Source organism: Tasmannia lanceolata, unplaced genomic scaffold, assembly GCF_043159265.1.
Source record: "Tasmannia lanceolata isolate RefF3 unplaced genomic scaffold, GAP_Taslan_0.1 ptg000008l, whole genome shotgun sequence".
NCBI classification, from domain to species: Eukaryota; Viridiplantae; Streptophyta; class Magnoliopsida; order Canellales; family Winteraceae; genus Tasmannia; species Tasmannia lanceolata.
In genome coordinates this window covers 7,008,996-7,022,995 of record NW_027518685.1, presented here as the reverse complement: position 1 = coordinate 7,022,995, position 14,000 = coordinate 7,008,996, and the positions used below count along the sequence as shown (strand labels likewise).

General features: G+C 36.9%; 1 protein-coding gene across 3 annotated transcripts; it reads left to right on the top strand.

Annotated features, from left to right (window-relative positions):
* On the top strand, positions 1-10,197 carry LOC143884153 (orotidine 5'-phosphate decarboxylase). 3 transcript variants are annotated; one of them, XM_077387573.1, is made up of 7 exons: positions 1-200; positions 1,754-2,096; positions 2,214-2,333; positions 2,451-2,609; positions 6,163-6,335; positions 8,263-8,368; positions 10,019-10,197. In XM_077387573.1, exons 2-7 carry the CDS (start codon positions 1,842-1,844, stop codon positions 10,046-10,048), a joined length of 843 nt encoding a protein of 280 aa, XP_077243688.1. In that variant the 5' UTR covers positions 1-200; positions 1,754-1,841; the 3' UTR covers positions 10,049-10,197. The 3 variants fall into 3 exon arrangements, with proteins under 3 accessions (XP_077243688.1, XP_077243689.1, XP_077243690.1); XM_077387574.1 differs by lacking the exon at positions 1-200 and adding an exon at positions 209-620; XM_077387575.1 differs by lacking the exon at positions 1-200 and adding an exon at positions 672-1,573.
* Positions 10,198-14,000: the final 3,803 nt, after the last annotated feature.

Below are 14,000 nucleotides of genomic sequence, written 5' to 3'. Positions count from 1 at the left end.
ACAGCCTCCCGTGCGATTTTCTTCGCCATTTGTGTTGGAAAGCTGCTGAGCCATTCAAATATTCGAGGTCGGAGAGAGACACCCCACTTTTTTCCCTAAAATTTCCCAGATTTTCCTTCTCCTCTTCTTATCTAATATCTCCAAAACCACTTTAGTTAATTTCTCTTCTCCGATTGTTTCCAAGCTAGATCCCTCACCAGGTGAGTCTCAAAATCACAACCAATTAAAATCCCCTCTGAATCCTTTCTTTTGTTGATTCAGAGAATTTTGGATATCCATGTTTGGTGACTTGGAAATAAACACTTCTTGCTCTTGTTTTTCTACTCTCACTTGGGTCAGTTTTTTGGACAAACAAAATCCCACCATCAGGAAAAGTAGGCAGCAAACCCTAATTTCTTCTCTGTTATTCGAAAAAAAATGCAAAATCCCCTCAAAAACTAAATTCAATTTGTAAATTGTTTCTTTACCGGGTTCTAACTAGTAGCCACCTCGGAGAATGAGTTCCCTTCAGAGGGTCTCTTATTTGTCTCTTTCCATAAATCCTTTTGAACAATGGAAAACTTAAGCTTGCAATTTAATATTTGTGGGAAAGGTTACATCTACCTTCTAGCTGTTACTGGGTGAGTGTTTTCAATGACATTCAATCAATGTTCGTTTTTCAGCTGTGCCTATAGTTTAGCAAATTAAATATCATATGATTTTGATCTACTCTTTGGTCGAACCTTCTCTACCAGTTCTTCCATGGTTGTGGTTTTTCAACTGTAGATTTCATTACCTTAAAAGAATCAGCTGCAAATTATATCAGAACATGTCTCATAGAATTTTTCCAGTCATATACATCCATTGTCCAACTAAGAATTAGGCGTCTCTTTGATTTCAGTTTCTTTAATTAAGGTAATTGGCTCTATTGAGTTGATCTCAACTCAAGTAAGCCTTTTTCCCAAACTAGTTGAGGTCGGCTAATGAATCCTTTAGAAAATTTTCATGAAAAAGGTGAAAGAATCTACCTGGCTAAAATTGACTAAGTCTAATCCTGACACTAGTTGGGTTCGTCTACATAGATCATTTTCTTCCATTCACTCCTATCCAAGGTCATGTTCTCTGTTATGTTCCTAGGCTCCTAGCTATCAAGTCTTTCCTCACTGTTTCTACCCTAGTTGTTTTCAGTCTGCCCCTACCTCTTTTTACTCCATCAACTTGGTATGAGTCACTTCTTCTCACTGGAGCATCCAAAGGCCTACGTTGGATATGCCCAAACCATCTTAAGCGGTGCTCTCTCATCTTCTCCTCAATTGATGCCATGCCCACCTTTTTACGAATGTCTTCAATTTTAATTCTATCTAACCTTGTGTGGCCACACATCCATCTAAGCATTCGCATCTCCGCTACACTCATCTTATGCACATGCTGCTTCTTGGTGGCCCAACATTTTGAGCCGTACAGGATGGCTCGCCTCAAACTTTACCTTCAACTTAGTAGGTATTTTACGGTCGCACAGAACTCCCGAAGCATGCTTCCACTTCCACCAACCTACTCTTATTCTGTGGTTAACATCTTCTTCAATCTCTCTTAGGTACCTCCTGTCCAGTCATAGTTATTACATCCTCGTCCCGCCTCCTTACATTACTAAAGTTGCACTCTATTGAGTTAATACTAGTCAAAATTATTTTCAAAGAGCTTGGCAATGCTTTATTTAGAATGGAAATTATTTATGCTATGAGCTCATGATGGCTTTGGTTTTTTTTTTTTTAAGGGAAGGCATTGGGTTAATTTGGAGCTTAATTCAGGAAGGAGTGAATTTTTTGGTAGATATGTTGAGTTGAGTTGAGTATGATACAATAATGCAGACAATACATGCTTCAAAAGCAATCAGAAGCTTCCACGCAAATGGGGAAGCTAATACTTTCGTGCAGGCTGTCCCGTGCAACATTCAACATGTTAATTTATTGATTAGTACTGTAGCATACCACAATTCTTTTAGGAATATATGTAATCAAAGATTACATACTTCTCCTGATTCTTGGAAATTCTGTAGAAGACGTAATGATCACCATCTAGCTAAGATATCAAACCAAGGAACTTTGAAGGGATGGTTGGTAAGCAATTCTATTTCATTGTAAGATTTTTGAATAGTTTCAAGGCCTTGTTCTTAGAAAAATTAAATTAAATAGAGTTGTAAGTATTGATTGTGGCATGTTTACAACTCTGTTTAGCGTCGTTTGCACATCTGCGCCTCATCAGATGATGAATTTCGTTCTTCGCGGAATATTGCAATCAGCCTATTTCGGCGGTATAGGAATGTCATTGACCGTGGAGGTGGCGACAACCTAAAAGTAATTTTCAGCAGCTCATCTTATTTTGTTATTCCTCATCCGTAACTGAATTTTCTTACTGGTGACTGATAGTTTATTTCTATTATGTGAATTGGATGCTTGATTACTATCTCTCAGGAGTTTATCAGTGCTGGGGTGAATGCATATGCCTTGGGCTGCACTGATGAGGGATTGAGAAAGGAACTTATGGATATGAAGGACTCTGGTGTTGAAATAGAAGGGATGCAAACTTATGGTGGAACCACCAGTCTGAAGTCTAAGATTTATTTTGAGGAGGTGAGAATCTTTGCAATATAATCTACCATAAAGACTGAAGGCATAAATTGCTATAGAATCTACTATAAAGACTGAAGACACTAACATATAATCTTTTACTATCTGTTTTCTATGATTTGATGCCCCCCAATGTTTTCTTACCTTTGTTACTATGTTTCCACATTGTGTAGTGTTCATCTGAATGAAATGGGCTCCTCATTTTTACTTCACTTCCACAAGGTTGAAGAACCTTTTCCATTTTTTATGTTTTACCAAAATCCGTTGTCATTATCCCTGGAAATTCTCTATCATGGCTTTCTGTAAGGGTGTCAGTTGGTTGGGTTTAGGCTGGGCAGCGCTTAACCCTGCTTAGCTTGACGAATTTCTGAAGGTGCAAGCCCGTGATGGGCTTTGACATCTTAGCTCGTGTCAGGTCCTCCAGAAATCCTTTCCAACTGTAAGAAACCTAAATATATATATATATATATATATGAGAATAGAGTTCCTAAGGTGTCACCTCATATAGCTTATATGAGGTGGCGCTTAAAAACATAAGGGGCCCACTTTGTTTGGATGATCCAAAGCATTCATTTGATAGGCCCTCACATAGATAGGGTGTGCCCAAAAAATTAACTTCATAGGATCATCCTAACCCTTCCATTTGTGGAGGTTGAAATGGATGGGTATAAACCTCCATAAATCTGCCCATTTTTAACCTCCATAAATGGAAGGGTTAGGATGATCCTATGGACCTGATTTTTTGTAGGCACCATATCCATCTAAGGGCCTTTCAAATGAGTGGTTTGGATCACCCCAAAAATGTGGGCCTTTTATGTTTTGTGAGCGCCACCTCATATAAGCTATATGAGGTGACACCTTAGGAACTCTACTCTCTCTCTCTCTCTCTCTCTATATATATATATATATATATATATATATATATATATATATATATATAGAGAGAGAGAGAGAGAGAGAACGGTTCCTACACATATGTGTAGAGAGTTCTCTACACACTAGCTTAAAATACAGTGGGGGCCAACATTGTTTGGGTGATCCAAGCCATCCATTTTAAAGGCCCTCACATAGATAGGGTGTCGACAAAAAATCAGATCCATAGGATCATCCCAACCCTACGATTTGTGGAGGTAAAATGGATGTCTTTAAACCTTCACAAATTAATCCATTTTTTGCCTCCACAGTTCAAATGGTTAGGATGATCCTATGGATCTGATTTTTTGTGGACACCCTATCTATGTGAGGGCCTTAAAAATGAATGGTTTTGATCACCCAAATAATGTGGCCTCCACTGTATTTTAAGCTAGTGTGTAGATAACTTATCTACACATATGTGTAGGAACCGTTTTCTCATATATATATATATATATATATATATAAGAAACCTATATATATATATAAGAAACCGAGTTGGTCAACTAACACAGATAAATAATGTGTATGAACACTATGAAATAATGGAAATAAGCGGGTGCATTCTATGATAAAATGTTACAAAATAAAATTAACCAAATGGAACTTATGTGGGGAGAGCATGCTACAAGTAACACTACTATCTTTGTTTCTCAAATTAATGTTCAAGAGCCACAAGGGAATAAAGACGGTGCTGGTACAACGAAAAGTCTGTCGGCAAAATCCTGGAGGTGTGGCTTTGGATTGACATTCATTTTACAGATGAGATCATATGTGCTTACACCAGAGGGAGCAGTTATCTGTCTTCCCATGTTGATCTGGCTTGTCTCATTGCAATCTCTAAAAAGTCCATGGCCAAGTTCATTCAGAAGTTAGCTAATGATTTTTCTTTTTTGAACATAGATGCTCTTCTACATCTCTTTGTAAGTTTGTCATTCCGTTTTTTTCATATGTGATTTTATTCATCATACTCCATTCCACATTATGGCCCTTGCAGCATTGCAAAGATTTTAATAGCACGGTGTCTACTACCACAAGTCACAGATTGAAATCCTCCGTTCAGATTGAAGAGAAACTATCTATCTACTGAGTTGTATCTGTCTTCAATGTCATGTGTATTCTGTCAGCAGTAACATCGACATATCCCGAGCAGAATGGTATTGCAAAAAAGATATGTACTCATATTTCTAGAAAAACCAGTTTTCTCTTAGTTGGGCACTTGGTTTGTTGCTTTTTGGGCCCAGATGCTGTTATCTCGATCATAGTTAGCAAAACCTGATTCGGCAAAAAAAGGGATGGGAAAAATTCAAGTTTAATATGGTAATGGTTAAAAAAAAACAAAGTAAGAAAGACAGAAATGCAGAAAATGCGTTTAAAATTTTGTCATTTACAAAATATGGTGGGGGTTAAATTTGGAAAGCTGGCCAAAAAAATGTGTTTAAAACGTCTTCCTCAAAAAAACTCCGTTTTTTTTAACTGTAAAAATTTTATGCAGCTATACTGATAATCATAGGGACAGTGGCTAGATTTTTTTGGGTTGTCCTTATTTTGTATCATTTTCATTACATCATTCAGAGGGTGAGCCTTGGCGCAACAGTAAGGTGTCTCCATTGTGACCTGGTGGTCATGGGTTCAAGTCACGGAAACAGCCTCTCTGCAAAGCAGGGGTAAGGCTGCGTACATCTAGCCCTCCCCAGACCCCGCAATGATGGGAGCCTCGTGCACTGGGCCACCCTTTTCTCCGTCACATCATTCAACTGCAAGAATCTCTTAGCTGCTTCTTTAGCGTGTCTGTCTCAGTTATGCCCCTCACCAAATGAATAAGTCTGTGATGTGTTCTCTCATCTTGTCATTTGTTTTTTACCCAAATGATAGTGTACAAAAGCTCTTGTTCAACCTCTGCTTAGTTTCTCTACTAGATATAATTGATCGATATTCCCTTTTCTTTTCTACTTAATGAATATTGACCTATGTCAGAATAGAAAAGGTTTATATTGGTTAAATGGCAGAGAAATATAGTAGTTTTAAATTTCGAGGACGAAATTGAAGTTGGGTTAAATCGAAACGTTACAAAATTTCGATCGAAATTTCGTTTTCCCGAAGTTTCGGGCCGAAATTTAAAGGATAAGACAAAAAAAATTCTGTTTTTTATTCATTGTTTAATATTATCCTGAAATTTCAGCCAAAATTACCAAAATTTCAGCCGAAATTGCTGAAATTTTGGACGGGATAAAATATTACGTTTATTCGATTTCGATAGATTTCATTCGAAATTTCGAAATCGGTCGAAACGCATTCCGAAACCGAAATTTAAAACCTTGATTGAAAGTGAACCTTTCCCATTTACATGATGAACTGTCATTTGGGTATGAATATTGAATAGATAATTTTGGGTTCCTATAAGCATGGATTTAAATTTCGGTTTCGGTTTTGGTCCCCACCGAAACCGATTTTTTTTTTTTTCCAAATTTCGGTCATCTCAGCCAAAACAACCAGAAATCCAAACCAAAATCCAAAAAAATCGGATTTCGGTCCCAACCGAACCGAAATCCAAAATTTTGGTCGGATTTCGGCCGAAATTTAAAACAATGCCTATAAGTATAATAAGGATTGTAAAGTTGAGGCTGCCTATTTCAAATTGCAGGTTCATGAGTGCATCTTGTGGTTGAGCATTATCTTTATCACCATCCTGTGTACACCACAACCCACAGTTGTTAGATGGTCATCAACACCTCCAGTCTTAGCTGAAACGATGCTTCAATGGAAAGGATTTTGTGCTCTCATAGCTAATGCATATTATATCAGAGGAATGGCATGGTGAGGACCCTCTAGCTGTAGAAGAAGTCTTACTGCTCTTTGTTTTACATCTTATAACATTATTGTGTATTGATGCTCATTCTTAGGATTAAATTGCAATTGCGTTGAAATTCTGTGAAATAAGATCTCCATTTTTGGCAGAGCCTAATTGTCACAGTAACATCTGACAACAAATGTTGGTAGGAATATATATTTTGATGAAATTCGGAAAACAGTGTGAGACTTCTGTTGAACGGGGATGAAATTCGGAGAACAGTGGAAATTTTACAATGGGAACCTGTTTTTTTTTGGTTTGGGAAAGCATACTTACTTGGGGACCAATGGATGAAATTCCTATACAAAAACAAAAAGTTGGCATGGTCCACTGGAAACTACAAAGTAAATCCAGTCAAGAAAATGAACATAGCACGTTCAAGGAAACTAGACAAAAACAAGAATGCTAAAAGACGTAAAAATGAAAAGAAAATATATTATTCAAAAAATGAAAAGAAAAAATCAGTTTTTTATGATTATGATAACATGATAAAACACATTTGGAAAGTACAAGCATTATGCTGGAACAGCACTGAAAACTAGCTTAATAAATCATATTGAAATTTTTTAATAATCAGATGGAATGAGTGATGTAGACAAACAACTTGGTCAGGATGAACAGTGACAAATCCCATGTCCGAGGGGCATATTGGGAGACCTACAAGTTGTTGGCACCTATCACCACAAAGGCTCAAATGCTACATTTTTTCCACATTCCCACAATAAGAGGATTACTCTAACAAGAAAGACTAGTTTCCTTAAGCAATGTTAGGAAGACAACTGAATAAAACTAAATATTTATTGATAACATGTGCCAAATATGCAAATTCCTATTTGTGTGTTCCACTAAGACGTGACATACCTTACTTTTGCTGTCAGTGACTTGGACACTTTGAACTATATATACAATTTAAAATTGGTCTCTGTGTCATCTTACACATGCCCCAGTGTTGTATCATCATCATGCACGTTCCAGTGCTAGTTGTTCACCTGGGACTTTACTACATACTTTATAGAAACCTGGATTGCTGGTAATTTCCAGAGAAGGAATCTGTTCCCATAAGGGAGAGGAACTAGAGGATCTTGCATCACTACGGTCCTTTATAAGTAGTATGGGTAAATAATGGTCAGGTTATGTCAAACCACTTCATCATCCTCCTGAAACAAATGCCTCCAGATATCAACATTCTGGCAGTGGGTTCCTCTGGATAAGTTGGAAAATTCACTGTGAGGGAATCAATGAAAAAGAGTTTCAATGTAATCTTGTTTCCAATAGAGAAAAGCAGAACCAAAGGCCAAAACAGCAAGGAAGAAACCTGAACAACCGAAAGAATCCACCGTCTCCTTTTTCAAAATAACCTGTCTGGATTATCTTGAGAAATCATTGGAGGGAGGACCGGTTGTTGGTTGCTGGCAAGAGACGGTCAAAGGTATAAAAAAATAGGGACGGATTTATCCTCTCCCTTTGTATTATATAGCTTATGCTATGTCATATTTGTACTTATATCTGGAATCTGGATAAGCATTGTTGATTTATTATTGTTTAGTAATATATGATATTAATATATGGCATTTTGTTAAATATGTTCATAATTTCATATATTATAAGTCATGGTGCATATCATTAAATTATTTTACCATTATGGAAATTAGACTCTGCAAGTTACATAGTTTTACTGTGGAATATCATATAAACTGGATCATGTTATTATCTGAGGCAGGTACGATATCAAGTCTCAATATCGTACCTGCCTCAGATCATGACCTTGTTAACTCAAACTCACTCACTTGTTCTTGATCCTCTTTTTAAACCATGTTGCAGATATAATATTATTAAAATTTTCAATTTTGAGGGGAGATGATTGATTCTGATCTCTTATGTTTGTCGTCACAGGCTTCCAGTGAAGACTCTTCAGCTCGAACAAATGGCTGTAGTGGGAAATGCTGAGGAGCCATCAGTTGTCGCTAGTAGAATGCGATTAGTATTTAGTACACTAGAGGTTTGCTAATTCTTTCCATATCTTCGGCACTTATTGCATCAAATGTTATATCTACATTTAGCACATTAGTAATGCATCAAATATTATGATGCTTAAATTCCTTTTTTTTAATGGCGATGCCTAAATTTCTTCCACGGCAAGAAATTCCCAATCCAAGGATGTTTTACTTTTATCCTCATGTCAAATTTTAAAAAACTCACTTTCCTTTAGTTCTAGTTGAAGAACATTGTTGTTTAACAAATTTGGCATAGTTAGCAATTAAGTGGGAGAAAAGGATTTAAGAATTCCCCAAATTACCATTCATTACAATGAGTGGTAAAGGGATATAACCTAAAAGTTACACTGCTCTCATAATCCAAATCACAATGAGGTCCACCCCAACAAAGGATATGATACTTGGAAACACTGTTAAATAGCTAACCCTCACGTTCACGACCATTAATATCATCTTTACAATCAAAAGGACCAGACAAGTTGGTCTCAAGTAGCATCAGTCATCAGAACCCTTGTGAAAATGAAGGGAGGTGACAAGTGAACGCATGTTACGGACACTAGTCCTCAAACCAGAATAATGTCTGTAATCCTCAAATATTTGTCCAAATCGTAATGACCAAATAGCGTAATGTCCACCTATTCCATTCCACATCTTTGTGGGTTTATGCCCTAGGGAATGCAAAGGGATTATGTTTCTGACTAGGGCTAAAGATCTGAAACAGAATTTCAGATTTGACATGACTGATCCATGACCACCAGCCCCTGGCAGCGCTATCTCTCAAGCCTCTCAACACCAAATTGTTTGCTCCTTGTTTTATTAACAATCTCCCAACAATTGAACTTGTTCTTCTCTGACTGCTTTCACTCCATAGAGGTACCGTCAAAATTTTCTAACTTGTTTCCTATTGGGGGCCAGATTTTATAAAATTGAAAACAGTTTGGAAAGTGTATTTTGTTAAGTTAATCTGACCGAGGAGTGATAAATAATGACCTTTGAGGCATCTAGATGAGATCCGAGTCTCTCAACAACTGGGTCCCAATTATGCTTGCTAGACTCCCAATTTTTAAGGGAAGACCCAAAATACTTAAATCTATAGGCCCATCTCTCAAAACCCTCCACCTCGAATTTTTTTGTCATTTTTAGTCTCTTTTTTTATGATATATCACCATCTGATGAACCTAGACTCGAAACTTATCGCAAAGTCTTTTTTTCCCCATTAGTTTTTTCAACTTTTCAATGTCGCTCTTTACTACATAGCGTGTCACAATTTTCTTTCAGCAATGGTGGAGAATATCATTCAACCTACTTCATATCTATTGTTATTTTGTTATTTTGCTGTCATTTGCTGACACTTTTAAGTCATTTATACTTGCATAGTTATACCACCATGGTACCATAATTTTTTTCAATAATAATGCCAATTTTCCTACAAACATTACCTTAAATGCATTATTCCATACGTCATATCTTTTATTTACGCATTCTTAGTTTCAAATACTGCTCATATAGAAACTTAAAATAGTGGAGGAAATACACTGAATCTGAACTGAACTCTGATGATGGTACTTTATATTTTGAGCTAGTATCACATTATGTAGTGATGAAAAGAAATCTGAACTGATGGTGGTACGTAATATTTTGGTTTACTTGTGCAGGTTGTGAGTCCGCAATGGCCAAGAGTGTAGTTGAACTTCAATTGGCCAAGAGCTTTATCGCAATGTACATTTCATGTGATCTGTCTTGGGAATGTATAGATTACTCTAGACAAGCTAAGCTGTTATTATAACTGATTTGAGCTCAATACGAAAAAGATCACAATCAAATTTGTTATGAAGCATGGTATATTCACAAAAGAATTGATTCATGGGATTGAGCCTAGGCTCAATGGTTAGGCTCAATGGTAAAGGCTTTGCTTTCCAACCTAGAGGTCGGAGGTTCGATCCCAGCTTACCTACCCAAAAAAGAATGAATTGATTCATCCAAGGGTTTTGCTAAGGGCACTCGTTAAGGTGCATTGGAAACATAATTTTACACATGTTTCCAATGAAAAAGTGTTGAAAACATTTGTAAAAATCTCAAAACATTCTCAGAACGATTATGTTTCTAATGCACCTTAACTACAACTAGTGTCCTAAGGCACTCGTTAGCAAATAAAACTTCATTTAATATAGTTCTTGTAGGTCCATCAATTCTTCAAAAAAAAAAATTAGGGGTAGCATTTCTCTTTCTTTTGCTAGGAAAAACAGAAATGCCATCTCACTTGTGTGCTGATGCCATCTGATGTTGGCACTCATGTTGAAACTCCAAATAGCACGGCAACATCATTAATGGGGCTGTTCTACAAGGGGATAGAAATTCTTGAATAAGCTGTTCCTGGGCCTAACAAAAATTGCTTTCCATCGAACATTAAATACCACAACAGCAATGTCACTGTTCTTCACCATGATAGAAATTCTTGAATAACCTGTTCCTGGGATTCTCTACCTTTCATGCCCAACTACTACAGATATTTTAGAGCTTGTGTTTATTTAATTTAGAATTGGTATTGAGTGATTTTGCAGATCAACAGGTCTATTGTTGTTAGGGTTATTTACTGTTACATGCTGGACATTTGAAAAATTGAGGAGAAAATGTTGACTTTTGAAAAAATTCTAAGAAATGCTGTTTTATTAGAAAAATGACTTTTTAAGGACGAAAATACCTCTAACCTTACTTTATCTTTCTCTTCTTTGTTTTTACACTTTTTTACTTTTACTTTCAAGTTTTACAGTTCATTTCTAGGTTTTACTCCGACCCTTTTTGTGTGAAACGGCCTATTTTCAGGCAATAGAAGCCTTCTTCTCCGGCGAAACATCTTCATTTCTCCGGCATATGCTCATTTGTCTTGAGAGGTTAGAAGGAGTTCTCTAGAGACGCCCCTTTCTCATTATCTTTTTCCTCCTCCAAATATCCAAAATCTCATTATCTTTGTAAGTATTTCCCCTTTTCTAGTGGTTGTAGCCAAAATAGGTGGCTGTAGCCAAAATCAGTTGCCCAAAGAGCTTTCACTAGGCAAAAGGGTAGTGGAAGCCAAAATGGTACTCGCATGGGTTATTCATAGCCAAAAATTAGGTTACTTGAAGCTAAAAAAATGTAACTCGAATCCAAAATCGATAGCTCAAACCCACAAAGTGATAGTCGAAGCCAAAATAAGAAGCAAGACACTCGAAGCAAAATGTAAGTTATTTGAAGGCAAAAATGATAGTCGAAGCCCAAAAAATGCTAGTTGAAGTCAAAAAAAAGTTGCTCAAAGCCAAAAATGATAGTCGAATCCAAAAAATGATAGTCAAATCAAAAAAAATGATAGTTGAAACCAAAAAATTTTTTACTTAAGCCAAAAAACTAGTCGATGCCAAAAAACAAATTACTCAAAGCCAAAAAAAAGTTACTTGAAGCAAAAAAAAAGTTTGTTGAAGCCAAAAAAAGAAGTCGAAGATAAAAAAATTTAGTCAGAGCCAAAACGTGTTAGTCAAAGCGAAAAAAGAAGTTTGTCGAAGCCCAAAACGTGATAGTCGAAGCGAATAAATATTTCTCGAAGCTAAAATATATTAGTTAAAGACGAAAAAGTTCCAAATGTTTCTGGAATTCAAAAGTTTTAGTCGTAGCCAAAAACATGTTAGTCGAAGCAAAAAAACTAGTTATTCGAAGCCTAAAAAAAATTAGTTGAAGCGAAAAACACAATGGCGAATGTTACAGGAAACACATTTTTCACTTCAACCAAGTAAATTTTGGCTTCAAATATCCTGTTTTGGCTTCGAGTACCTGTTTTTGCGTTGAGAAGAAGAGGGGGAGATCTCGAAACCCTTTTTGAGAAAGATTTGACGAGGCAGAAAGCTGATGGGTCCAATTTTGTGCATTTCAAGCAAAAAAAACCTTTGAATACCCTAAAAAATGAGAGAGAGAGAGAGAGAGAGATGGAGTTTTGAAAAAAAAAATAGAAATATAGAGACAGAGGGAGAATGAGATTTCAGACTTACCTTATTACGTATTGCCGGAGAAAATAGTAGGTTTCGCCGGAGAAGAAGCACTTCAACTAGGTTAAAAATAGGGTAAAAATAAAACTGTAAAAAGAATAAGGGAAGCAGAATAAATGTACTGAGGGGCATTTTGGTCCTAAAATTTTGATTTTTTATAAATCAGCATTTATTTGTTTTTTCTCAACAAGTGACATTTTTATGTCAATAATGCAACTCTCTGACACGTAACAGTAAATAACCCTTGATGTTATTCGAGCATGGAGAGTGAGGAGTGATTTAGGTGGGGATTCCTACATGGGATTTTGGACTTCTGAAAGTTTAAATGGAATATGTCCTTTACAGAGGACACCCACTATTACGTGGCAGGTCCCACATTTCGTTGATCTGGACCATCAATATGATGCATCCTGAAATTTGATCTGACTCAGTTGAAATACAATAAGGTTTGCCCATATTATTGTATTGAAGGGTGGGCCCTATCCCTTATTGATCTTGTTCGTCCATTTGAGATGACCTAAGTTGAAAATCCAACTGCCCAAATATCATGTCAAAAGCTATACATAGGTAACGGGTCCCATTCAACTTCTAAAATTCATATTATTGGATGTTATGATTGGCATGGTTTTTGAGCAAGTGGAGATCCAGCATTAGAGCCTATCAGATGGACGGTCCAGATCAGCCAGAGGTGGAGCCTACTATTTAATAGTCTACTGAAGGCTGAAGCGTTTTACTTAACATCGTCTGAGTTTGTTAACAGAGGAATGATACCACGAGAGACACTCTGCCTTAGTCGAGTATGAGAAGCCTGACTTGGGTCCGACCACAAGATCTGAATCCCACTCTACATAATGTTAGACCCAGCAAACGGGTAACTTCGGCAGGAACGGGCACGACCCAGGCGGGTATGACGGGTACGGGTAGTTTTTACCCGTGATTCTACGGGTAGCCATTTTATGTACCCAGATCCCACCCGGGCGGACACGGGTATACACGCGGGTAACCCGGCAACTGAAACAAGTATTATAGTTGTGGAGTGTAATTTTGTACTTCTACAAGTGCATGTGATTCTTGAGCTTGTTTGGCTCATATATGAAAATTAGTGTATATGCTGCCAGTGGTCATGGAAGTTCAGTTTCGGGGAAATTAAATAAAGGCACATTGATTTGAACTCATAAATTCAGCACCTAATTCAAAGCTTGATAGTAAAACTTGAGTGGTTTCTAGCTACTTGATAATGAGATAAAAACCAGTTTGGAAATGGCTAGACCTTTCAGATTTCTTCACGAGAGAGAGAGGGAGAAGGCCTATTAGCCACCCTCTGAATATTGTGTTGATCAGAGATAGAACCATGCTTTTATTAGCCATTTGCCTCCTCTTTTTGTATTTGATCTAAAGCTTCCGAAGTTTTCCACCATTAGATTTTTTACTTCAAGCCTTCATATGCTCAAACTATAGCCCAAGAGCAAGCTATGCATACAAGACTTAATTAAGAAGTAAAATACCATTATACAACACCTAACCATGCTCATAGTTTGATGGATCCCAAGATCATGCAATGCAACCAACTTTAAGAAGCATCTATAAGCAAATTAATTTGGTCCTTTTGATCATTTAGTGTTTA

Bases quoted from the DNA above. Each gene is read 5' to 3' on its own strand.
- LOC143884153 (XM_077387573.1), top strand. From the start codon at position 1,842: ATGCAGACAATACATGCTTCAAAAGCAATCAGAAGCTTCCACGCAAAT. The intron at 2,610-6,162 runs GTGAGAATCTTT...TTCAAATTGCAG, and splicing joins CTAAGATTTATTTTGAGGAG to GTTCATGAGTGCATCTTGTG. The intron at 8,369-10,018 runs GTTTGCTAATTC...TTACTTGTGCAG, and splicing joins TAGTATTTAGTACACTAGAG to GTTGTGAGTCCGCAATGGCC.